Raw genomic sequence first — 26,052 nt, 5'->3', positions numbered from 1 at the left:
TAGTCTCGCTGTTGTTGTTGTTGTTGTTGTTGTTGTTGTTGCCAGCTTATGACCGAGCACAAGCTGCCATGAGATAGTTTACTGTTCAGGGACATCTAGCAGCCCTTCTTTTTAGGAACGTAGGCTCCCTGGCGCATATTTTCTATGGACGACAGTTCTAGTTAGATTCAGGGTCCATATGTGTTTAGTCTCGCTGATGAAGGATGTTGATTGTTACACTCTGAACTAGGGCTGCTCGATTATGGAAAAAATCATAATCTCGATTATTTGGGTCAATAATTGATATCACGATTATTAAAAACGATTATCCATTTACTTTGAAAACATCAATTTATTGGAGAAAAATGTTTTTAACAGCATGTTTTTAACAGTTGGTTACCCTGAACTTTAAGTATAATTCAAATGAAAAACCAAAAAAAAAAAAGACTAATAAAAAAATAATCGTTTTATTTCGATTACGTTGTTTTCGTAATCGTTGCAAGCCATAATCGTAATTGCGATTAAAATACGATTAATTGAGCAGCCCTACTCTGAACTAGTTAAAACTTCGAACTACAGAAGAGTGCTTCAGAATTGATTGTGGCATCTTAACCCGTGTGGTCCCGTGACATGTCTTGTGAATTCTCCGGCCGAAGCTCCAAATAAACCGTCAGTGTTTCCAGCTCTCCTCGTGTCTCTCCGAGTCCTGTTTCCAATTGCTTCAGAAGTATATATCACTATAGGTTAAGCTACCCAGCAAATTAAAGTAATTTCAATTAGCTCCACCTTTACCAGCTTTAACATGAAAGAGATGAACACATTATTGCATCATTTTACAGAATTTTGAAAGAAAATGATTTGCCTTTCAACGAACAAATAAAGCTATAAAATAGAGGGACGTTAGCTCATATATGAGATAATCAAATATGTTTTATTTTGAAACTGTACATCAGAATGACCTGATATCCTCTGAGTGAATATTTAAGATGGTCTGCTATCCCCCTGAAGTCAAATGTGTCTTTGATTATGGACAGTTTTTTATATATTCATATGTAAAGATAGAGGGACGTTAGCTCATATATGAGATAATCAAATATGTTTTATTTTGAAACTCTACATCAGAATGACCTGATATTCTCTGAGTGACTATCTTTTGTGTAAAGTGTATATTTTTCTTGCTGATTAATCTAATAAATGAGTGTGATGGAAGGCAAGTCAAAACATTTGGTGATTCATTTCTGTTTAACATCACGATGAAATAAAAAACAAAACAGGAAAGACTTTTTTTGTTTTCAATAAATGTATTCAAAAAGGATAAGAACATATTAGAGTAACAATTATAAGAGATCTACTCCTTAATTGTACATATTTACACAAGTAAAATCAATCCCAGACAGGAAGAGATGGAGCTTCACCTGAGAAAAACACTTAAACAAAATAATAAACCTTATAAAAAATACAATTAAAATGGACTAATCCCAAGCTTTATAGCGTTTTCAGTGCTTTAGAAAGAACAGTTAGTAGTTTGCCCTTAACTTGTGTATTTCACTTCAAACATTTATTAATTAAACATAGATTCAAAGCTGCAAGAGGGATATTTTTCAGGCAGAAACTTGTATTAATGCAGTCCACTGTTTAGTTTGAGGTCAATATGACGACAGCTGCCTTACGGCCCGTGGGACCGTGGGACAAAATAAAAGGTTTTCTGAAGCTGAGTGACTTCAGGTTCCGGTTAGATGCTAACGTACAGAGTAATTATAGTTGCTAAAAGCTAATGGTTTAGGGAGAACATTTGGTTTCAGGGGCAGCTTAGGGACAGTTTTCAGCTACTACGTGAGCACTTGAGTGCATTTTAAAATGATCTTTTTTGACATAATGTGTGAATATAAAATGCTTAGGACCGAGGCTGTATTAGGTTGTTTTGCTAGTTGTATAAAGGACTAAATTAATTGATTTACAAGATTTCTGAGCTTATTAACCCTTGATTTGTGTTCTTGCTAAATGTGATGTTAGGGACAGAAAACTAATTAAATCAAAAGGTGCTAACTGAGGTATGGGGGAGAGAATTTGGTTTCAAGGACAGCTTTTGGATGGTTTTCCCCTTATAGATGAGACCTGTGGACGTAGATAAGGGCATTTTGAAATCAGCTCTCTAATGTTCTACTTTTGGGAAGAAGGAAAACAAAAATAAAGACGAAGAGAGCAAGAGGAAGACATAAATGCATCACCTGAAGAATGACTTCAGGGTTTTGATAGTTGCACATATCAACGTTTCTGAATGCATGGCTTAGATTTCATCACATCTGAGCTGAGAAAACATCTGATTTGTGTTCTTGTTAAATTCTGATGTTGAGGACAGAATACAGGATAATCTAAAATAAGATTTAAAAGCAGAAAAAATGGTTTTAAGGACGGCTTTTTGTTGGATTTCGACAGATCAGTTGGGACCAGATTCTATAAACTCAACACTAACATAAATTGCATTTTATTAAAAGTGAGGATCAGATACAAACACCAGCATTTTTGGGACACTTTACATTAATATCTGCATTTAGAACTTTATCTGTCATTTTTGGGACACTTTACCGCCTTTACATGAATCTGTATTTACACTTTATCCGTCTGGTTCAGCTTAAAAACAAACAAACAACAAAAATCAAGACGTTGTGTATTTATTTCCTCGTCTTCATGAAGGTCTTTGCCTCCTTCTGTAACTCCTTGATGTCCTCCTTACCGCTGTCGTCAGAAACAGGAGGTGTGTAGTCTGAGTCATCGCCCGCATCCTCGCTGTCGTCATCGATGAAGCTGTCGTTGTACTCGTCCTCTTCATCATCATCATCCTCATCACCGCCGACCTTTTTGTGGACGGTGCGGGTAGAGCGAGCTGTAAAAGCATTATCAGAGTGAGTGAGTCACACAGGGAGGAAACACAAAAAGGCTTAAAGTGCAACAACAGAAATGTGTTTCTGCCGCTGTTCCTGGAGTTCATTTTGAATTCAGCAGAACTTTATGTTTTACTTTAGGTAGAAAGAATAGAAAATACAGACAGAGAAAGCGGGGGGAGAGTTTGACATTTCAGTTTTTAAAATAAGGTTTTTGGTTGAGGAACTGCCACTACTTGTCGTCAAATTCACTTTTTTTTTAAGCCATGGACTGAATCATTTAACTGAGTAATGACTTTGTAGACAGCTAGCATTTTTGAAATCATCCATTTTGTGGAGGCGTGAGGCGTGTGGCGCAGTGGATTAGTGCGTTGGTGTTGGGATCAGGGGAGCACAGGTTCAAACCCCACTGCAGTCAGCATGTCGGTGTCTCCCTGAGACACTTCACCCCAAGTTGCTCCTGTGAGGATTGTCCACAGTATTGAGTATGTTAGTCGCTTTGGATAAAAGCGTCTAACATGTAATCAATAATGAGTCAGATACTTTGTTTTTTGACTGAAAACCTGCAGAAGTAATGGTGTTCCCATCAGCCTCTGCTGTACTGTGCATTTGTGACTTGCTAATTAGCACATTAGCATGCCATCCACGCTAACCTAACAGACCGTATTTGACTTGCTAAACATCAGCATTTAGCATTGCTATTAGAACCATCTTTAATGTTTCTTGTCAAATATAATGAGTAACCAGCTTTTCACTTACTGTTATAAAACCTTTTGGACAACTTGGACATGTCCAGGCTCACATATTTTAGATTAATATTTATAGAGAGACCATAGGAGCTGCTAGATATATCGAGTCTCTATTCTCTCGCTATATCTAGTATATCTCTCTCTCTCTCTCTCTCTCTCTCTCTCTCTTCTCTCTCTCTCTCTCTCTCTCTCTCTCTCTCTCTCTCTCTCTTCACATCTCTCTCTCTCTCACATCTCTCCCCTGACCTCTCCACCGTGCCTCCCACCTTTCCCCCCTGCCCCAAATGGTCCTGGACTCTAACCCCCCCCCCCCCCCACCCCACACACAACCTTCCCTCATCCAGCACCAGTCACTTTTCAACCCATCTCCGCTGCTACTGCACTGAAACTGTACTTTGAACATTTTTCTATTATTAACCAGCACTTATTAATACTATTACTTAGTTGTATACCCCGTTTATCTAGGCCCTTTTTGTATTTCGTTTTATGTATATATGTCACACTGTGGGACTGCGGGAAACGGTATCTCGAGATTTCTGTATGTATAACACACATACATACAGAATAAGATATGTATTATTATCGAATCCATGAACCACATTACATTTTTCAAGGGAGCACTTTTGAACATTTTCACAATCTGTTCACTTGAAAGATAGACATTTTGCAAACATACATCTAATTATTATTTAAACGTAAGTGTGTTTTTTAATGGAGAAAACCCATTATTTGTTCATTAAAAGAAGGAATGAGGATGTGCAGCCGAGGCAGAGGTTTGCTCTCACTAATGGCTTTCTAGTTTTAATAATAATCTTCATAATAGACCCAGCATACCAACAGGGCCCCTAATGACATCCCTGCTATAGCTAAATGTCAAAATGTAGATGTATAATTTAGATTTCTACTGCATTTCCTTCAGTAGTCATCAACATCTTTTTTTCTTCATCGGTGAAAGGACAGCAGTGTGGAAGAAAGAAAGAAAAGGAGGCGTCATTTTTACGGTCTCTTGAGGTTAAGACACGGCGGCGTCTTAAATCACCAGAGATTGTCGAGGGAGTCGTCCGTAAATAAGCGTTAAGTACATGTCAACTGAAGGCCTCAAAATGCAAACGCTGCCGAGGAGAGACACGTTTCAAATCAGTTGAGAGGTTCGGTTAGTCAATGGTGTGTGTGGGTGTGGGTGTGTGTGTGTGTGTGTGTGTGTGTGTGTGTGTGTGTGTGTTTGAGGGGTCAGAAAAGGGGGGGGTATGTTCGAAAAGGCTCTTGATTACATTATAAAGGTTGCTAACAAAACAAATCAATGGGCCACTGTGAGTTTATATATCCTGATCAGATTTGGTGATGTGTGTGTGTGTGTGTGTGTGTGTGTGTGTGTGGGGGACCCTGTGATGCCTCTTCTTCTTCAGGCTGTGAATCGGTTGCTAATCCCTTTCAGAGAGGTACATTGCTTTTATTTTTTGCTTTTGATAGCTGTCATTTTGTGTTTTCAAAGACGTGCACAATCAGTTCAGTATATCATTCTACTCATGTACGTCGCAATAATAAACACTCACAATAAGTAGATTGTGGTGAGTTTCCATTATTGGGATAATTGTGGAAATGCTGAGCTCGCTTTCATGTTAAAATCATGATAGAAAAGTGGGAAAAGATTTGTTTTTTAACTCAGGAATTATCATGTAAGAAAGAACAGACTCTTCACCTCATGATCTACAGTATGATGACATTATTTAAAGGGGACCTATCATGCATTATACATAAAGACGTGTCCCCGGTGTGTCGGGGAACTCACGCAGCGTCAGAAAATAAAACCCTCTCTCTTTTCCTCCGTACCCAAATCTCTAAAAACGGGGCTACAACGGAGCGGATCCAGATTTGCGTCCGATATGACGTAATATCTGAAATGTGGACCCACGGCCCAATCAGAAACGTTGCTATCAGAAACAATGCCAGACTGTTTTGGACGTAATATGGTCGGTGTTTACATTAGCATCGCTAACACTCAGAGCTAACCTGTGCTGGAGAGCATGTGTGTGAAGAAGCAGGAAGTAAAAAGGAACTCACCTTGTGGTATAACCGACAAGAGAGAAAGCCTTTGAGCTCCAAACTGTTTCAGAGAGAATCCTTGATAATCCATGATATGGCGTTTCATCACCGCAGCATTTAGTTTAGACAGTAGCTGCCGGGTCCCGCATGAGCTCAGCCATCTCCTTTTTTATTTTATCAATTTTGAAATCAGCACTTTTGAAACAGGAAGTGAAATAGAGGGATATGAGGCATGGCTAGAATGGGTGATCTGTTTGGTGTTTTGAGCAAAACACTTCATAGACATGTTTTTTTATATATTTTTGATATATCTGAGACCTATGCTATTGCCTAAAAATAGCATGATAGGTGACCTTTAAGTTTGTTTTATTTTGATTTTTCAATAAAATAATGTTTCCAATGCAATAAAAACAATAGTTTCTTTGGTACAGTGATCCCAGTATGTGCCATAGTGACATATTCAGAGTTTCAAGGACATTTTGATGATTAGTGGGATAAATTGTGATGCAATTATTTAGGCTAAGGGGCGGGACATCTCTAATGGTTGACCAATCACAACAGAGCTGGCCAGCTAACCAATCAGAGCAGACTGGGCTCTGGTTTCAGACAGAGGGTGAAAAGAGGTGCTGCAGCACAGGCAGTATGAGAGGAATAAAGAGCTTTTTGAACATTAAAGCATGGAGACATGTCACAGCAGAGACACTACATACAGATATGAACCTGAAGATGAGCAGAATCTTACGATCAAACAAACGAATGAATCATATTCAAACATGTCTGCCCTATTATTCATTAAAATTACTACAACAAGTGAATATGTTAAATAACTAAGCCATTTTAAAGGCTATCACATGTGTATAATACCTGAGGTAATGACTTTTAAAGAAGCTTTCATCACCTTGCATGGAGAACTATTTTTGCTATTAAAATGTATTATGTTAGTCCAGAGCAGACTCATTTATTCAATTTAATTTTAAAAGAATAAAGACGGTGAAACATCCTACCTGGCTTCTTTGTGTGTTTGTATTCTTTCCTGTGAAGTGGATTTTTCCTGTCAGGGAACAAAAAGGCAAAGTCAGCGTCACGGCTTTTTCTTAAAAGAAGTACTATGGCAAAAATAAATGATGTTTTCTCTCATTAAAAAGTCATTGTGAAACACAGACGGATTTTTTAATGCATTCTTTTAGCCTATTGTTGCGGGTTAGGGTTAACAAAATGTTATACAAATACATGGGAAGTGTGTGTGTGTGTGTGTGTGTGTGTGTGTGTGTGTGTGTATGTGTGTGTGTGTGTGTGTAGGTGTGTGTGTGTGTGTGTGTGTGTGTGGTGTGTGTGTGTGTGTGTAGGTGTGTGTGTAGGTGTGTGGGTGTGTGTGTGGGACGTGTGTGCATAGCTGCAGGAAGTAGGGGTGCACCCCCTAGAATCTGGAGAATCACAGAACGGCCGGCACCGCCCTTAATGTATTTTTAAACGGCATCATTGAAGTTGCGCTGACAGGCGGTCGGAGGTCCCCCCTCCGTTGACAAATCACGAGCACCCCCCCTCCCCCCGTTGACAATTTACCGCACCCCCTGATTAAAATGACTTGTCTGTGGGACGTGTGTGTGTGTGGGACGTGTGTGTGTGTGGGACGTGTGTGTGTGGGACGTGTGTGTGTGTGGGACGTGTGTGTGTGACGTATGTGTGTGTGGGACGTGTGTGTGGGACGTGTGTGTGTTTTACTCTGAAACACATCCTCCAGAGTAGGGTTGCACATTTGGAAGAATTTACTGAATTGCGATTATTTTAACTCTTTATTGCAATTGTGATATTATTAACAACATTTGAAAAAATTACCATTTATTAAACATATTAATTATAATATGGCTCCAGATAAGATGATGAAGATGGATGGATTCACATTATCATTGGGAAATATAAAATAAAATGATCATGGTTTGATTTTGGATGGAGGATCTGCACCAAACAACGATTTTTCATTAAGTCTCTGGAGCACCACAATCATTATTTCAGAATAATATTTACATATATTTTGCCTTTATTGCGCTTACTGTAATTTGGATATTGCGTTAGTCAATTTTGTGTGAGGCGCCGGGCGGGTGTGGGGATACTCACAAGTCCCCGGTTAGGTGCTTCGTTGTTGGAGTTTACCCCAGTGGACGAGAGGGTCGCCCTCCCTACGCCTGCGGGTTATGGGGGGGAAAACTCTGACTGTTGTGTGTGCTTATGCACCCAACAGCAGTTCAGAGTATACGGCCTTCTTGGAGACCCTGGAAAGAGTCCTGTATGGGGCTCCTGAAGGGGACTCTTTAATCTTGCTGGGAGACTTCAACGCACATGTGGGCAATGATGGAGACACTTGGAGGGGCGTGATTGGGAGGAACGGCCCCCCTGATCTGAACCGGTGTGGTGGTTTGTTACTGGACTTCTGTGCTAGTCATGGATTGGCCATAACAAACACCATGTTCGAACATAAGGATGCTCATAAGTGTACGTGGTACCAGAGCACCCTAGGCAGAAGGTCCATGATCGATTTCGTTATCGTATCATCGGACCTGAGGCCGTATGTTTTGGACACTCGGGTAAAGAGAGGGGCGGAGTTGTCAACTGATCACCATCTGGTGGTGAGTTGGGTCGAGTGGCGGGGGAAGCCTCTGGATAGACCTGGTAAGCCCAAACGTGTAGTTCGGGTGAACTGGGAATGTCTGGAGGAGGCCCAAGTTCAGGAGGCCTTCAACTCACACCTCCGGCGGAGCTTTTCGGGCATTCCTGTGGAGGTTGGGGACATTGAACCAGAGTGGTCGGTGTTCAAAGCCTCTATTGCCGAAGCCGCGGCGGGGAGCTGTGGTCTCAAGGTCCTAGGTGCCTCAAGGGCCGGTAACCCTCGAACCTCCTGGTGGACACCGGTGGTCAGGGAAGCCGTCCGACTGAAGAAGGAGGCCTTCAGGGATTTGTTATCCCGGGGGACTCCCGAGGCAGTTGCAAGGTACCGACAGGCCCGAAGGGCAGCAGCCTCATCCGTGGCCGAGGCAAAGCAGCGGGTGTGGGAGAAGTTCGGAGAAGACATGGAGAAGGACTTTTGGGCGGCACCAAAGTTGTTCTGGAAAACTGTCCGACACCTCAGGAGGGGGAAGCAGGGAACCATCCAAGCTGTGTACAGTAAGGATGGGACGTTGTTGACCTCAACTGATGGAGTGTTAGGGCGTTGGAAGGAACACTTTGAGGAACTCCTGAACCCAACAACTCCGCCCTCTATGTTAGAGGCAGAGCTGGAGTATGACGGGGGATCAACACCAATCTCCCGGGGGGAGGTCACTGAGGTCGTCAAACAACTCCACAGTGGCAAAGCCCCGGGGGTGGATGAGATCCGCCCGGAAATGCTGAAGGCTCTGGGTGTTGAGGGACTGTCATGGTTGACACGTCTCATTAACGTTGCGTGGAAGTCGGAAACAGTACCGAAGGAGTGGCAGACCGGGGTGGTGATTCCCCTTTTTAAAAAGAGGGTGTGTGCCAATTACAGAGGCATCACACTACTCAGCCTCCCCGGGAAAGTTTACTCTAAGGTACTCGAAAGGAGGGTCAGGCCGATTGTCGAACCTCAGATTGAGGAGGAACAATGCGGATTCCGTCCTGGTCGTGGAACAACGGATCAGCTTTTTACTCTCGCAAGGATCCTGGAGGGGGCCTGGGAGTACGCTTATCCGGTCTACATGTGTTTTGTAGACTTGGAGAAGGCGTATGACCGAGTTCCCAGGGAGTTACTGTGGGAGGTGCTGCAGGAGTATGGGGTGAGGGGGTCTCTACTCAGGGCCATCCAATCTCTGTACTCCCAAAGCGAGAGCTGTGTCCGGGTCCTCGGCAGTAAGTCGGACCCATTTCCGGTGAGGGTTGGCCTCCGCCAAGGCTGCGCTTTGTCACCAATCCTGTTTGTAATATACATGGATCGGATTTCGAGGCGTAGTCATGGGGGAGGGGGTCTGCAGTTCGGTGGACTAAGGATTGCACCACTGCTTTTTGCAGATGATGTGGTTCTAATGGCTTCATCGGTCTGCGACCTTCAGCGCTCACTGGATCGGTTCGCAACCGAGTGTGAAGCGGCTGGGATGAGGATCAGCACCTCCAAATCTGAGGCCATGGTTCTCAGCAGGAAACCGATGGACTGTCCACTCCAAGTAGGGAATGAGTCCTTACCCCAAGTGAAGGAGTTCAAGTATCTCGGGGTCTTGTTCTCGAGTGAGGGAACAATGGAGCGTGAGATGGGCCGTTGAATCGGAGCAGCGGGGAGCGGTACTGCAGTCGCTTTACCGCACCGTTGTGACGAAAAGGGAGCTGAGCCAGAAGGCAAAGCTCTCTGTCTACCGGGCCATTTTCGTTCCTACCCTCACCTATGGTCATGAAGGATGGGTCATGACCGAAAGAACGAGATCGCGGATACAAGCGACCGAGATGGGTTTTCTCCGCAGGGTGGCTGGTGTCTCCCTTAGGGATAAGGTGAGAAGTCCGGTCATCAGGGAGGGACTCGGAGTTGAGCCGCTCCTCCTTCGCGTCGAAAGGAGCCAGTTGAGGTGGTTCGGGCACCTAGTTAGGATGCCACCTGGGCGCCTCCCTAGGGAGGTGTTCCAGGCATGTCCAGCTGGGAAGAGACCAAAGGGTAGACCTAGGACCAGGTCGAGGGATTATATCTCTTCGCTGGCCTGGAAGCGCCTTGGGATCCTCCAGTCAGAGCTGGTTGATGTGACCAGGGAAAAGAAAGTTTGGGGCTCTCTGCTGGAACTGCTACCCCCGCGACCCGACCACGGATAAGCGGGAGAAGATGGATGGATGGATGGAATTTTGTGATTTTGATTAGATTAATTGTGCAGCTCTACCTCTGATACAGCGCTCTTCTTCTGCAGTTTTTTTTACCTGCTTGTCCTCTTGCACTATTAAGGAGCATCTTGTAATGTTGTTCCATTAATATCAGCTTCATCAGGTTTCCCATCATGCCTTTCAATCCCTCCTTTTATAGTCCATGCTGTTATATCTCACCTGTAGCAGTCGGTGCCAAAAGGACACTCGGGTAAGTCTTCCTCCTGTGTCTCATCTTCCTCCTCTTCCTCCTCCTCCTCGTAGTCGGTGTCTCCGGGGTGGCTGCTCTCCTGGAAATGCATCGGGTTCTTCCTGCAGAAACAAACAGGAAGGTGATGAGAGGTCTTGAGAAACATAATGGAGGGTCTGCACATTGAACATTTGAACAGCATGTTTCCAATCTGCTGTGTGTCCCTCGTTAAAAAAGGACCAAACACTGGACATTTTGGAGAATTTAAACCACAAACTGGGGCAAAATGTTCCTTTAGAGCTACATACTGTGGTGGTAAATAGATTGCATTCATATAGCTTTGTTCTAGTCTTTACAACCCCTCAAAGCGCTTTACACAAGCGTCTATGAGTTTCTAGAAAAGTGCTATATAAGTGTCATATATTATTATTATATACAAGTCAGCATTCACACACATTCATACGGAGGCAGAGGCTGACATACATTACATTACACATCACTTGTTAGACGCTTTTATCCAAAGCGACTTACATACTCAATACTGTGGACAATCCCCACAGGAGCAACTTGGGGTGAAGTGTCTCAGGGACACAACGACATGCTGACTGCAGTGGGGTTTGAACCTGTGACCCCCTGACCCAAACACCAACGCACAACCCACTGCACCACACGCCTACATACAAGGTTCAGCTGTCCAGTTCGAGGATGACCATTTGTGTTTTCCTCCAAATATGGAGCACTTATTTTTTAAGGTCGTGTAACAAATTACAATTAGCATTTCTAGAGATATTTATGGAATATATTCTCCATATATATATTATCTCTCTATATATATAAGTTGCAAAAATCACAAGACAATAATAATAGTAACCATAACACTAAAATATTTGATAAACACGAAAGGTTTGTCACCCATCATACCTGTCTCCATCTTGCTTGTTGTATACATTACATTTACACTCTTAATGTAAATAACATCCTGCTTTATATTGTGTCTAAAGCCCTTCACTAGTGTTTTATTGTCAGAGTTTATCGATTTGTGTATATTTTCTACTTTTTAATGCTGTTTTAATTGTATCTCGAGATGTTTAAATTCTAGTATTGTTTATTTCTACTCTTTAATTTCTACTTATGTGCAATGCCTTGTTTTGTTGTTTTTTATGCTGCTGCAACGCAAAAATGTCCCAATTTTTTATCAATAAAGTACCTCTTATCTTATCTCATCCATGAAGACAGTTTTGTGTTTATTTTGTCGCGATTAAGGTCAGTTTTTTAGGGCCAAAGCTTTGAAAAAATGACAATTATAAAACTTGAGATGTGTACTTTTTGGGGGGATTTGGTTGACTCTACACTTGGCTGATCGTCATCCTGTGAATGACAACGTTTTGACTGATTACAGGGAATGTCGTTAGTTTAGGAGCTTTAAAATGTAAATCCGTGAGATTATTTTCTTTACTTTGTAAAAACAGAATTCCTTTTTAGCTGTTATGTTTTTGGACGAGTCTTTATCTTATCTTGAAGACGCAGGATCTCTCGAGGCTAAAAGCAGAGAGATCTCAGAGAAGCTTTATTTCATTTGTTCCTTGTTTCATGTTTATCCCCTTCTCACATCAAAGAAAAACTCTCTGTTTGGGCTCTAAAGCAGCTCAGCTGTTGTGTTGATTCTCAGTTTACCTGTAGCAGTTCTTCCCGTACGGACACGGCGTCCTGAGTCTGGCATCTGCTCGTTTAGTCTGCTGTCGTCCATTCTTCATCTTCTTCTCCTCGTCCTCAGATTGACTGATTTTACTCGGCTGTGTTTCGGTGTTTGCTGCAGATGTTCCTGCTCCTCCTTCCTCCTCGTCCTCCTCCATAGGGAAGCCGTCAGACTCGTCGCTGATCCCAGATCTGTTGGATTCGCTCTGAAGACGACCTGAAGGCTGCTCTGAAGGAACATCCTGAGAACGGACAAAGACGTAAACGTATTGTCCCTAGTGAAGTGTAAAGCATATAAGGTAGATCATTTACATTTCAAGACTGAGAGTAAGTCTTATTTGGATTAACAATTAATACATTAATGGGATAAAACAAACACAAAGGGCAGTAAAAAAACTTCAATAACCACATGTACTCGCTAATAACTCAACTGTTTTAGACTGAGTGGCTTCCTGCTCTTCATCACTCATCTTCCTCCTTCTCTTCTTCGGCATTTCCTCCTCGCTGAGCTCCTCTTCAGATGAGGAGGTCTTGGTGGGCGTGGCCTGTTTTGCTGGTTTAGTGCTGGATGAAGGTCCTTCAGAGCTGGTTGAAGGTCCTTTAGTGCTGGATGAAGGTCCTTCAGAGCTGGTTGAAGATCCTTTAGTGCTGGATGAAGATCCTTTAGTGCTGGATGAAGATCCTTTAGTGCTGGATGAAGATCCTTTAGAGCTGGTTGAAGGTCCTTCAGAGCTGGTTGAAGGTCCTTTAGTGCTGGTTGAAGGTCCTTTACCTCTCTTTAAAGCTGATTGAACGTAAACGGAGGGAGAAAATACGAAAGTTGTTTTTGATTAACTTGTTTTTCACAGAAATGCACAAAAAATGTAGTGGCCTTCAATGTTAAAAACAGCAACAAACAACGTCGATAGGAGTACAATAACCAATACATCTGCTTTTAACTTTATCTTTTTTAATCTTTTATCAAAGACTTGTCTCTAATCTTTGAATATTGTGAAATACTGAATATGTAAAACAATATTGAACAGGATAAATGTCCTCTTGGTGAAATTGTTAACACTTCCACACACTCAACAACTCAACTCAACACTCATTTTGTGAAGAGATCACAAGACATAATAAAAGACAAAGCTTTTAATTTAAAATAGGTAGCTAAGTAAGTGAGTAATTTAGTAGGTAAGTAGATAAGTAACTAAGTAATATAGTAGGTAAGTAGGTAAATAAGTGAGTAAGTACTTCAGTAAGTTAGTAGATAAGTAGCTAACTAACTAAGTACCTAATTTAGTAGGCAAGTATAAGAAAGTAGAGTAACTTACTAACTGACTAAGTAAGGTGGTTAGTAAGTACTTAAGTAAGTTATTAAGTAAGTAAGTCAGTAATTTAGTAGGTAAGTAGGCAAACAAGAAAGTAAGTCAGTCTCTAATGGCGCTTTTCCACTGCAGCACGTAGCACGGGCCCGCTTTTTTTTGCTTTTCCACTAGGGGTAGTTCCGGCTCAGGGCTACTTTTTCACCTTTTTTCTGGCCCTCCAAAATCGAGGTTCTTACCGGGCCAACAACCGGGCTGAGTATGCTAACCTAGTGACGTAACCACTCGACTGCTGAATGGTCAGAGAGAATCGCTGGCAAGGGGGCTACAACTAGGGCTGGTCAATTAATCGTATTTTAATCGCAATTACGATTATGGCTTGCAACGATTACGAAAACAACGTAATCGAAATAAAACGATTATTTTTTTATTATTATTATTACTTTTTTCTTTCTGTTGAATTATACTTAAAGTTCAGGGTAAACTGATAAAAACATACTGTTCAAAAAAGAATTCTCCAATAAATGGATGTTTTCAAAGTAAATGGATAATCGTTTTTAATAATCGTGATATCAATTATTGACCCAAATAATCGAGATTATGGTTTTTCCATAATCGAGCAGCCCTAGCTACAACTACAACAAAATGAACATATTTGACCGTGATTTAATTGTAATACACGTTTCAAAATGATACCGAAGTGACAACATACTGATACCGGTCTGCAGAAAGGCGGCAGGCGAAAAACCTTTTAAAATGCGTGTTTTCTGAATAGAGATCGGATCGATCAGGCTAAGCTAACGTTGTATATGCTCACAACAACGGCCTATACAGACATAAATAAACCAGCGACTGCATTCGCCATGACACAGGCAGTCTGTGGTTTGTACTTGTTTAACTTTTGTCTACTTTCTGAACAGATATGAGGAGCTGTGAGCTCTGAGTGCTAACAGCTAACGGCTGATGTTATGGTTTTGTGGTTCGCATTGAAGATGACGTCACAGCAGTTTTACGCAGCGTCGCTCCGCCCGCCGAACAGCCGATCGCCCTGCTTACACTGCGTTACTATAGTTACTACCCCAGTTGGTAAACTGTAATGGAAACGCAGCATAAAGTGAGCCTGGCCAACCAAGGCCTAACCATACCGTACTAAGTCGTGCTAGGTCCTGCAGTGGAAAAGCGCCGTAAGTAATTTAGTAAGTAAGTAACTAACTGACTAAGTAAGTAGGTCAGTCAGTACTTAAGTAAGTAAGTAAGTTAGTATGTTAGTAGGTAAGTAAGTATCTAACTAACTAAGTCAGTAACTTGTAGGTAAATAACTACCGTAAGTAAGAAAGTCAGTAATATAGTAGGTTAGTAGATAAGTAAGAAAGTAAGCAACTAACTAACCAATCAAGTAATTAACTAAATAACTAGAATGACTCAAATAAATTAAGCAAGTACACACACTTGTATTGAATCAAAGTACATAAGAAAAGCCACTTAATTACTTTCCATCACAGCCAACATGTTTCAACAAAGTCAAACTCTAGATTTGAGCACATCAGTGAAAAAGTCTCAGTGAAAGAAAGCAGGCTGATGTTTCTAAACTGAGAGTATCACGAGTTTCTCCTTAGGAAACTGGATCTTTTCCATCTTTGCACTTTTCCCAGGAACACTCGTCTCTTTAAGTGCAGCGCGGAGCGGATGGACGCAGTAATGGAGGCAGAGAAGAAGTCACGGAGCGTCTGCTTTCCTTCAGAGTAAATATTACAGCAGCAGACACTCAGGGGAGAGGAGGATCTACCGTCCTCCTTTAGTCATCAAAGATCATTGTAAAATACAGAGAAAGGTTAGCTGCTATGTTGCTCTCATATTCAGTCTCTTGTTTATGTCAGTTCATCAACTGCCACAGCAGTCGCTCCTCAAATACATTTGGGGAGGAGGTGCCGTACTGACATTTATGTTTATTATTGACATTTTTGTGTTAGCTGACTGGTTTTCTATTTATTTATTATTCCTTTTTTTGAATGTCTGTTTGTCTGTTTCTTCTGTCTGTGTGGGATTGTGTTTGCCCTGGTGTCAAGCAGTATTAACATTGTTACTCTACCTATTTTTCTATAAAGTGAAGAATTGTTTATACTTTTGATACATGCTCTGATAGAATAACTGTATGCTGTTAATTATGCTGTTTTAACCCAATAAACAAAGGTAATATATAAAAAATATATATCACAGCAGTCATCATGATTAAGGGACGCCTCAGACTGGTTTAGATGTTATTTAAGGTCAATGATGGTCTGCTTTTTTTCAGGTGAACCTGGACAAGATCACCTGGAAACAGACCCTCATTCCCTCAGACACTCAAGGGATTAGAGCTGAAGACGTACCAAAGAACAAGTGTTTTAAAACAGTCCCATTGTGAAAAGGTATTTTGAGGCTTTGTAACTAATGCCTGACAGCCTTCTAAATCCTCTGTAGACCTGTGTTATCTCCAGCTCACAAGTTAATTATTCTGTGAGAGATTATGAGATGAGTTATCACAAGAAAGCAAAAGCTACAATGTCTGCCTGTTTATTGAAGAGCAGTCTGCTCTGATTAATAATGGGAGCTACTTGATGTTATTTAATTTGATTTAACATTTTCAGCTTTTTAAATATAAGTAATAATAATAATTGGGGGGGAAAACCTTTTTTACTGACGTCAGTACACAGTCCCAACTATTTCGTGGGGTGCTACAGATACAGTAGCAATAAAGCCAGCGCTCACCGCACTGAGTATGACTTTTCCACATACGAACACAACTCGTCCCGTCATGCACGCCTCATGCACGCCGTACACACACACTCATATGGAAGGGGCGGTCTCTCCCCCCAACAACAGTGCATTACATAACTGTACACATCTTATACTTATTTGATAACTACTACATCCCTTGGTTACTTGAACACGCTACAATATTATTAACCAGTGTCCTACCTTATTAAAATATTGATATACGAAATATTTATATTGGAACAGTTTTCGACGTAGTAATGCTGTAACATATTTCAGCCACTAGATGAAAGGTGCCTTTATAAAAAATTGTATTTAGAAAGGCACCTTTCAGGCTTTCAAGGCTCTCAAGGTCGCCGTAATAAATAAAACCTTTTCATTTCTCATGTTAAGGGCCTGATTTAACAAATCAATACGTTTCTGTGTCTGAGTTTCTGAGTAAACTTCAATCAAACATCAATAGTACTCTCCAAAATGAAAAAGACTGGATAAGAAATATACATAATCTTATATCCTTAAAATTATTGTTAAAGCTCCGGACATTTAAGACATTTCCGCTGCTTGAAAAAGAAAGTAAACTTGATTGATCCAAGGATACACTCACAGATCTAGCTGGTTCAGGTTGAAGTATTCAAAATGAGGACAGACACATGAAGAAATAAGTCCTTAAAGGTCTCCTATTCTACTGTTTCTCATCAATATATTACCGGTCTCAGATATATACAGAACATGTCTCTGATTGGCTGAAACACCAAACAGATCATTGCAGCATTACCCATAATCCCCTCTGTTTCAACCCTGTTTCAAAAGTGCTGATTCTCTGTCTGTTACTTAGATGAAAATAAGGAGCCCCTCCCCACGCCCCTCTGAGAGAGATTTGGTTACAAAGAACACAATGGTGCTCTAGAGGAGATTCAGGTGATAAGATGGGGGGGGGGGGGTAACCTTGGTTGGTGATTGGCTAATGGTTACACAACCCAAAACATCGTTATGACATCATCAAGTGGCCAAAATCTGATCAGCTCATTTTCAGACAGGTTTTTAAATAATTGGATCAGGACAAAAAGAGAGAGAATCTTTTCTCCTGAGACTTGATGTTGATGTAGAAGAGACAGGAAGAAGAGGGGACACGTGTTGATGTAGAAGAGACATGAAGAAGAGGGGACACATGTTGATGTAGAAGAGACATGAAGAAGAGGGGACACATGTTGATGTGAAGAGAAGAGAAGAAGAAGAGGGGACACATGTTGATGTAGAAGAGACATGAAGAAGAGGGGACACATGTTGATGTAGAAGAGACATGAAGAAGAGGGGACACATGTTGATGTAGAAGAGACATGAAGAAGAGGGGACACATGTTGATGTAGAGAGACATGAAGAAGAGGGGACACATGTTGATGTAGAAGAGACATGAAGAAGAGGGGACACATGTTGATGTAGAGAGAGACATGAAGAAGAGGGGACACATGTTGATGTAGAAGAGACATGAAGAAGAGGGGACACATGTTGATGTAGAAGAGACATGAAGAAGAGGGGACACATGTTGATGTAGAAGAGACATGAAGAAGAGGGGACACATGTTGATGTAGAAGAGACATGAAGAAGAGGGGACACATGTTGATGTAGAAGAGACATGAAGAAGAGGGGACACATGTTGATGTAGAAGAGACATGAGAAGAGGGGACACATGTTGATGTAGAAGAGACATGAAGAAGAGGGGACACATGTTGATGTAGAAGAGACATGAAGAAGAGGGGACACGTGTTGATGTAGAAGAGACATGAAGAAGAGGGGACACATGTTGATGTAGAAGAGACATGAAGAAGAGGGACACATGTTGATGTAGAAGAGACATGAAGAACAGGGGACACATGTTGATGTAGAAGAGACATGAAGAAGAGGGGACACATGTTGATGTAGAAGAGACATGAAGAAGAGGGGACAACATGTGATGTAGAAGAGACATGAAGAAGAGGGGACACATTTGATGTAGAGAGACATGAAGAAGAGGGGACACATGTTGATGTAGAAGAGACATGAAGAAGAGGGGACACATGTTGATGTAGAAGAGACATGAAGAAGAGGGACACATGTGATGTAGAAGAGACATGAAGAAGAGGGGACACATGTTGATGTAGAAGAGACATGAAGAAGAGGGGGACACATGTTGATGTAGAAGAGACATGAGAAGAGGGGGACACATGTTGATGTAGAAGAGACATGAAGAAGAGGGGACACATGTTGATGTAGAAGAGACATGAAGAAGAGGGGACACATGTTGATTAGAAGAGACATGAAGAAGAGGGGACACATGTTGATGTAGAAGAGACATGAAGAAGAGGGGACACATGTTGATGTAGAAGAGACATGAAGAAGAGGGGACACATGTTGATGTAGAAGAGACATGAAGAAGAGGGGACACATGTTGATGTAGAAGAGACATGGAGAAGAGGGGACACATGTTGATGTAGAAGAGACATGAAGAAGAGGGGACACATGTTGATGTAGAAGAGACATGAAGAAGAGGGGACACATGTTGATGTAGAAGAGACATGAAGAAGAGGGGACACATGTTGATGTAGAAGAGACATGAAGAAGAGGGACACATGTTGATGTAGAAGAGACAGGAAGAAGAGGATTTTGCATAATAGGTGACCTTTAAGACATGAACTCGTTACCTTTGGGGATGTAGGAGGAGGAGGAGGAGGAGGAGGCGCTTTGTGAAGCTGCTGCTGCCGCCATCATCCAGGCGGGTAAAACTCTTGTCCTGGTTACAGACGGAGAGACGACATTTTGTTTGTCTTCTTCTTCTTTTGGTTGTGCAGAATCTCCCTTTATAGAGGGAAAACAGAAAGCACTTAACATCAGTGAACTGTGTGTTTATCATCAGAGACTGAAAACGATCTGAAAACATTGATCTCATAGTCATTAAAGATTATCTAGCTAAATGTGATTCCTTCTTTCCACACAAATGATCTTTAGTGGAGCACAGTAGAGTTTTGGTCTGTCATTATAAACAATGTGACCTGCAGAGACATTTATCATTTTAACCGGTAAAAGCCACAGTTAGTCTCAGATTTAAGACAAGTAGAAATAGAAATTACAGATGTTGTTAGCGTCACAGTTAATCCATGTATTTTGACAACCTCAGTGTCTGAACTCTTTTAAGATATTACATTCAAACTGTTTTTGTGCCGCTATGAGCATTTCTAGTTGAACATCTTGGAACTTTTCAGAAATCCCTGGTTAGTTCAATCTAGGAAATGGAGGAGAAGTTTGTTTTGGCCGTGGTTGTCTATCATTTTCCTCTAATGCTGCGGCTAAGTGTTGTTCTTTCATCCCCACAACACAACACAGCGACTACATGTTGTGGTTTTGACCAAATAAAAAGGCTGTTTTATTATTCCCTCTCCTTCAGATACACTTTAGGATCTAGATGGCTTCTATCTCCCCTTCACTTTCAGAAACCATTTGCTCATCCTCTCTATTAGCTAGATGTTTTATTCAATTAAAATGTAAGAAATGTAACCGTTCATCATAAAAGCAATTGATCAAAGACTTGATGAAGAACATAACAGTTGCACCCTTAACTGATTCATTAAGGAATATAAAGCAAACCTTGGCCCTGTTTGTTTACTTCTGGAACATGATTTTAATATATTTATTGGCTATAATTGAAACGATTTTTTGTTCCGTTCTAATTCTACTTGTTTTCCTTACATATACTTACCTTGAGATGGTAGCATACTGTATGTTCATGTCTTGTCTGACATATGGTATAACATCTCTATAAATGAAGCATTACAAAAATATATACTTCCTGCTCTGTTGCGTCTCTGCTGATAAAGACTTTGATGCGATTTGAACAAACCTTTGTTAAACTTCTTTTGCCGGCTTCCTGCTGTTCTGACGGAGCTGCTGGTGTCGACTCCTCCTGAGGAAGAGACTGTCCAACAGCAGGAGGAGGTTCAACATCTGGCTCAGGAGAAACAAGACGCTCCTCCTCTTCTTCTTTTTCTGCTTCTTCAAACATCTGACTGTTCCTACGGGAAGAAAACAATACTTTAAATCGAACATTCATCCTCATGTTTGTGAATGTAACAATCTGAATTAATGACACAAAGGAGACTAGTTTAAAGAGTCCCTATTTTGCTTCATGGGGGTTTTCCTTTTTCCTTCCTGTAGTGTGTTATATAGGTTTTTGTGCATGTAAATGGTCTGCAAAGGTTTCTCTCCCCTCCCCCTCCTGCCTGAAACACCTCGATTGGACTCCTTTGTTTACTTCAGGAACAAAGTGACATCAATTTGTAACACTTGCGCTTCTATTGGCTAGCGTTCCAACACATTGTACGTCATAGGCTAAGGGGCGGGACATCTCTTTGCGGTTGACCAATCACAACAGAGCCGGCCAGCTAACCAATCAGAGCAGACTGGGTTTGGGTTTCATAAAGTTACCTTATATAACCTTTATACACTGAGGTGCTGTATATATTTGTGCGTTTGTGTAAAAGTGTGTGTTAATGTGTCCTGGAGAGAGGGTTGGTTTTGTCATTTTGTCTTTGAATATACACAGCATATGTTGTAAATGTATCTCAGTATGTACTTCTTGTTTCAGCTGTCAAATAAAAATCAATAAGCTGGTTTGTGGCCGATTCAATGACATTCAGCCTGAACAATTAAGTTTGAAGTCCACTTTTAAAACTTTTTAACAACTAACGGAGATTTTCCTGAGAAAAATGATGATGTGAAATGAGAGCCTTAATGCTGTTGCTCTGAAGCAACCTTCAGTTTCTCATGAATTTAAGATGAGGCTGGTCTGAACAGCGCTGACATCTTCTGGAGTGTCTTCTTCCTGTGTGTTTGATCTAAACTTCAAACAGAGATCTTCAGGACAACACGAAGGAAGGTACCTCATAGATAAAAGACTGCAGAAGCTCAAAGACTGCATGAATCAATCTTCTCCTTAATGCTGGGTTTTAATTTGAGTCAACACAAAACACTTGAACTGAACCTCACTCTCTCTGCTGTGCAAAGATAAAAGATAAGACTGTAATCAAACAGAGAAGAGCAGCCTCCTCCGTCTCCATTTAATTACCCACGAAGACGGGGGAAATCACAGTAAACAAGATTAATCTCTTGACGTTGAAACACAATGTTAACATGGAGAGGAGCGTGTTTCAGATGTTTAAGTACCTGGGAGTGCGGTCTCCTCCGCCCACGGCCACCACCCTGTAGATAAACTGACCCGGCATCAGCGAGAATAAATCTCCATCCTGAAGAGAGAACCAGACGTCTCTCTGCAGAGGGCGAGGGTCGTCCGACAGCAACGACTGAACGAAGCACGGGTTCAGGTGGGTCTGAGGGGGGGAAACAGTGAGAGGATGAACCAATGAACTCCAGCAGGTTTTCTATCTAAACTAAAACTATTTGAAGGTGAGGAAAGTTAAAATGATGCTTTTGGGGTTTCCCCTTTCCTGTAGTGTGTTATATAGGTTTCTCTCCCACACACTCCCCCCACTGCCTCCATTGGGCTCCTTTGTTTACTTCTGTAACATCACTATGCAACACTCAAGCTCATATTGGCTAGCGCTCCAACACATTGTACGTGATCGGCTAAGGGGCGGGACATCTTTAAGACGTTGACCAATCATAACAGATCCCGCCAGCTAACCAATCAGAGCAGAGTGGGCTCTGGTTTCAGACAGAGGGTGAAAAGAGGTGGTGCAGCACAGGCAGTATGAGAAAAATAAAGAGCTTTTTGAACATTAAAGCATGGAGACATGTCACAGTAGAGACACTTTAAGATTCTAAATCTCTTATTACAATAGTTGCCTCCCTGTTGCACCTATGTTATAACATGTAAAACAAACCTGATGAACTGAAATTCATTTGTATAAGAACATGTATTTAATATAAATAACTACCAAAATTAATGCTCTGTGAAGAATAGTTTTTTTTCCAGCTTGGGATCCAAAGATCTCATTTATTGATCGACTGATTTCTCCTCACAATTAGAAAACATCTGAAGTGTTGTGACTGTTGAGTGATAATTATTCAACTCACATTTTGAGACGTGTTGATGCATTAACAGCCTCTTAAAGTCAATTCAGGAAATGATAATTAGAAGATGTCGGTGGGATATAACGCTGAATAATCTTTTCTAAACAGACCTCTTGTGAACTCGAACAAATCAATACTTCCTCCTGGTACAAATCTGAGCGTTGAATGTAGTTAATGGAATGGTGACTTTTCAGCAATCATTGACAGCCAGTACTGCTGAAACACAAAGTCCTTCTTTATGGCAGGGACAGTAATCTTCCTTCCATTACAGGGAAGACAGAAAGCAAGTGAAGTGCATTCAGAGATTGTGCGTTTATTTCCTTGAATGAATCGGCAAAATGTGGTCCTTCCTCTAGATCTATCTTCCAGATGAAAACCTCTTCATTCTTTTAAGAAAGAAATATGGGAACTAAATCCTAGAAACACCATTGAGTAATAATAATAATGCAATCCAATACAACACCACCAGAAACTAGTGCGCTAAACAGATAAATAAACACGGAAATGTTGTCAACTGGAGCACTAATATTTGTTGACAAATGGATAGTTAAAAAATAATAGCCAGATTTGTTTTCATTCAAAACTGCAGACCCCCAAATATGGAGATTTCCTGCTTTTCTCTTTTTTATATAATTATTAAATATTATTTTCTGCATCTTAAGACTTCACTTTGTTCTTTGAGAAACTGCTATGGGAGTTATCCAGCATTTTATCAACCAAATTAAATTGAATAATCGATTAAATAATCAACAGATTAATGGATAATTAAAAATATCGTTAGTTGTAGCCGTAGTGTCATTACATGCTTTGTTTTATATAGTCAGTATTTCTCGGAGGGCATCAGTCTTAGAAAGCGCAGATTTCAGATTACTCTAAACATTATCTGTAGTGTTTCACATGTTTGCATTAGGCAGCCATTAAAGAAACTGATCACACACAATAAAATACATTATAAAGAACTAAGACACGAGGCGGTGATTTCTGCGACATTAACAGAATTGATATTTAAAAAACAAAGCTTTTGTAATAAGGGTCACCGTTAAACTACAAGTGAAACGAGTGAAACAGGCAGAAGCAGTGGGGTGTTTCATTGTTGTTATTGATTATTTTTAGTGCGAAGACTTACCGGTTTGAGGCGCAGCTGTCCGTTCAGGTTCTCCAGCAGCCCGTGAAGTCTGGAGACTCTCTTATCACTGACCTGAGATGACACAACATTAATTAAACAGGAGAAGCTTCAGTACAAAATGAGTTAGATATGTTTAAATAAACTGATAGATATAGACCACTATAGTAATTTCACCTGTATTTTATAAGAAGAACACCTGTGATGGTACCCAGAGGATGAATCATATAACGTTTGGTAAGTGTGTGTGTTTCTACCACCTAGAGTTACTTTAAGTTTTTATAAAAGACTAGTATAAAAGGTAAAACTTCAACATTCATGCAGTAAATAAAGTATTAATATATGTGGATTTTTGATTTATTTAATTTATTTACAGATTTTCCATTTGTTTTTTTATTATTTATAACAAAACATCCCTCCTTGTATGTAGTGGAAGTGAAATCAGGCCATGTTTAAATTTTAGAGACACAGGTGTACAAAGAAAAGCAATACAAACAACATGCTGGGAAATCTGTCCCTTTTGGTGATAGCTGTGATCAAATCAGGGCTACAACGACTATGTTGTACCGGATCAGGAATTACACCTCCATGTTCCAGAGTGACAGAGTCCTCCAGTGGTTCAGAGGAACACCTGCAGCTCAGCGATGACAGGTTCCTTAGTTTGACTCTTTAGGAGCAAGTTTAGATATTTATTTAAAATCTCACCAGTTAGCGTGATTACAGAAATTGCAAATGCTACTGCTGAGTGCAAAAGAAGTCGAAAAAAGTATTCCCGCTATACTACTAAATACAATAGACAATTAGATGGTTTTTACTCATTATTTAGTGAACACACACAAACCATTGCATGAAAAAGGTCTTTAACCCTCAAAACAGTAGCTGATTTATTTGCTGTCAATCAACTAATAGATTCATAGTTTCAGCTTTGCTATAAACTGTTATTAACCTGAATCTTAAATTGTGAATTAACCATAGCTGTAAGGTAGAAAAAGAACAAACTATTCACTATTCTATTTTAGTACTTCCCACTACATCCCACTAACAAATGTACAGGAATATTTTAAATGGGTACTCAGTCACGCTAGTATTACACTAGCAAAGAGTATTAACAAGACAAATTGAAAGCAGGAATATTGGTCAGTATTTGCAGAGTTGATTAGCAGTTTTCTCTTTTGACTTGAAGCTACTGAAACTTAGTATTGAATGTCAATTTTACCAATTTATGGGTGATATATAACGTGTGTCTGTTAATAGTCTGTTGTGCAAATGTTTGACTAGAGTTAAAATAACACACTGCATTTACAGCAATATTTATTAATGTGCACTGTTTCTTAAGAGTACTGCAAGTATCCAAACCAAGCCAAAACAAAAGTAGTAGTATGTGAGTCGCTTTGGGTAACTAACATTTAGTTAACATTAAGCTGTCTTTGGCTCTTTTCTGCTGTAACAAATGTACATTTCCCCTCTGTGGGACGAATAAAGATATTCTGATTCTTAAAAGGCGTCAAATAAGTAGTCATCAATATGTAATGTAATACATTAAAAGGACTCACTCCCAGTAAGGGCCCCCTGCCCAGCACCGTTTCCCCCGGAGGAAGGTGGATTGGTTCCCCGCCGCCACCGTCCACCGGGAGCAGGTCGAAGCCGGACATCTGCACCGCTGGCCGGGTACTGGAGGGAGCTTCACCCCAGTTCACTGGAGCCACTGGTTGATAACACATAAGTAAACAACAAACAACCATTTAGTTCAGGGTTTTTTGAAAAGCTACACAGGACTTACAGTAATAGTGGAAGTAAACAGCTTCTAAAACTTGTGTTTCATTCAGTTGCATGGACTGTAGTCAGCTAAGGTCTCAACAAGCCATCCAATAATACACTTTTACTTCTGCCTACCTGTTGTGAAGGAAAACAGGATAGTTATTTGTCTCTCAGGATAAAAAAACTCCACAATCAAACCGACAGCACAGAAAGCATTTACAACTCTAGCTGCAGGATTCAAAACTTCCGGGATTCTGAGGAGTCTGCGCAGTAGACCTCTGTCTTTTGGATTTCTGCACACACTTGAACCGAACTCCATACAGATTTTATCCCATTTAAAATGTTATCGTTCACTCGCGAATTATTTGTGCATTTTAAAAGTAAAAAAGAAGACGGGTTATCAACAATAAATACAACTATTTAATTCGGCATACATTTAACAGACATTACATTCTTGTATTGATAAATATTTCAACTTATTCATTTGTTTCACACTTCTTCCTCTCCACTTGTGGTCATCGTGTACTGGATTTGAGTAGCTGGATATTAGGACAGAATAGAAATAAATAAGGAGCTTTTTCCGCCATATTATTGTGTAGTAAATGTATTCACAACATGTTTCACCGAATAACATTGTTTTGAATTATTTCAATAAAGAACGAGGATT

The 26,052-nt window shown here is 40.7% G+C and overlaps 1 protein-coding gene across 2 annotated transcripts; it reads right to left on the bottom strand.

Annotated features, from left to right (window-relative positions):
- Positions 1 to 1,260: 1,260 nt before the first annotated feature.
- On the bottom strand, positions 1,261 to 25,622 carry aplf (aprataxin and PNKP like factor). Of its 2 annotated transcripts, none has more exons than XM_034225016.1 (11): positions 25,521 to 25,622; positions 25,181 to 25,332; positions 23,631 to 23,702; positions 21,638 to 21,801; positions 20,316 to 20,487; positions 19,123 to 19,276; positions 12,818 to 13,170; positions 12,366 to 12,661; positions 10,682 to 10,813; positions 6,658 to 6,704; positions 1,261 to 2,863 (listed from the first exon to the last, which is right to left on the bottom strand). In XM_034225016.1, the coding sequence occupies exons 2-11, from the start codon at positions 25,277 to 25,279 to the stop codon at positions 2,652 to 2,654; spliced, it is 1,701 nt and encodes a 566-aa protein (XP_034080907.1). In that variant the 5' UTR covers positions 25,280 to 25,332; positions 25,521 to 25,622; the 3' UTR covers positions 1,261 to 2,651. The 2 variants fall into 2 exon arrangements, with proteins under 2 accessions (XP_034080907.1, XP_034080908.1); XM_034225017.1 differs by having other exon boundaries at positions 12,366 to 12,628.
- Positions 25,623 to 26,052: the final 430 nt, after the last annotated feature.

Source organism: Gymnodraco acuticeps, unplaced genomic scaffold (genome assembly GCF_902827175.1).
Source record: "Gymnodraco acuticeps unplaced genomic scaffold, fGymAcu1.1, whole genome shotgun sequence".
NCBI classification, from domain to species: domain Eukaryota; kingdom Metazoa; phylum Chordata; class Actinopteri; order Perciformes; family Bathydraconidae; genus Gymnodraco; species Gymnodraco acuticeps.
The sequence above is the reverse complement of the archived record's forward strand: the minus strand, read 5'-3'. Positions and strand labels throughout refer to the sequence as shown.

Coding starts and splice junctions, on each gene's coding strand:
- aplf (XM_034225016.1), bottom strand. CDS start 25,279: ATGTCCGGCTTCGACCTGCTCCCGGTGGACGGTGGCGGCGGGGAACCA. Junction 23,703..25,180: donor GCAGGGGGCCCTTACTGGGA/GTGAGTCCTTTT, acceptor GTGTCATCTCAG/GTCAGTGATAAGAGAGTCTC. Junction 13,171..19,122: donor CTCCTCCTACATCCCCAAAG/GTAACGAGTTCA, acceptor ACGTTCAATCAG/CTTTAAAGAGAGGTAAAGGA.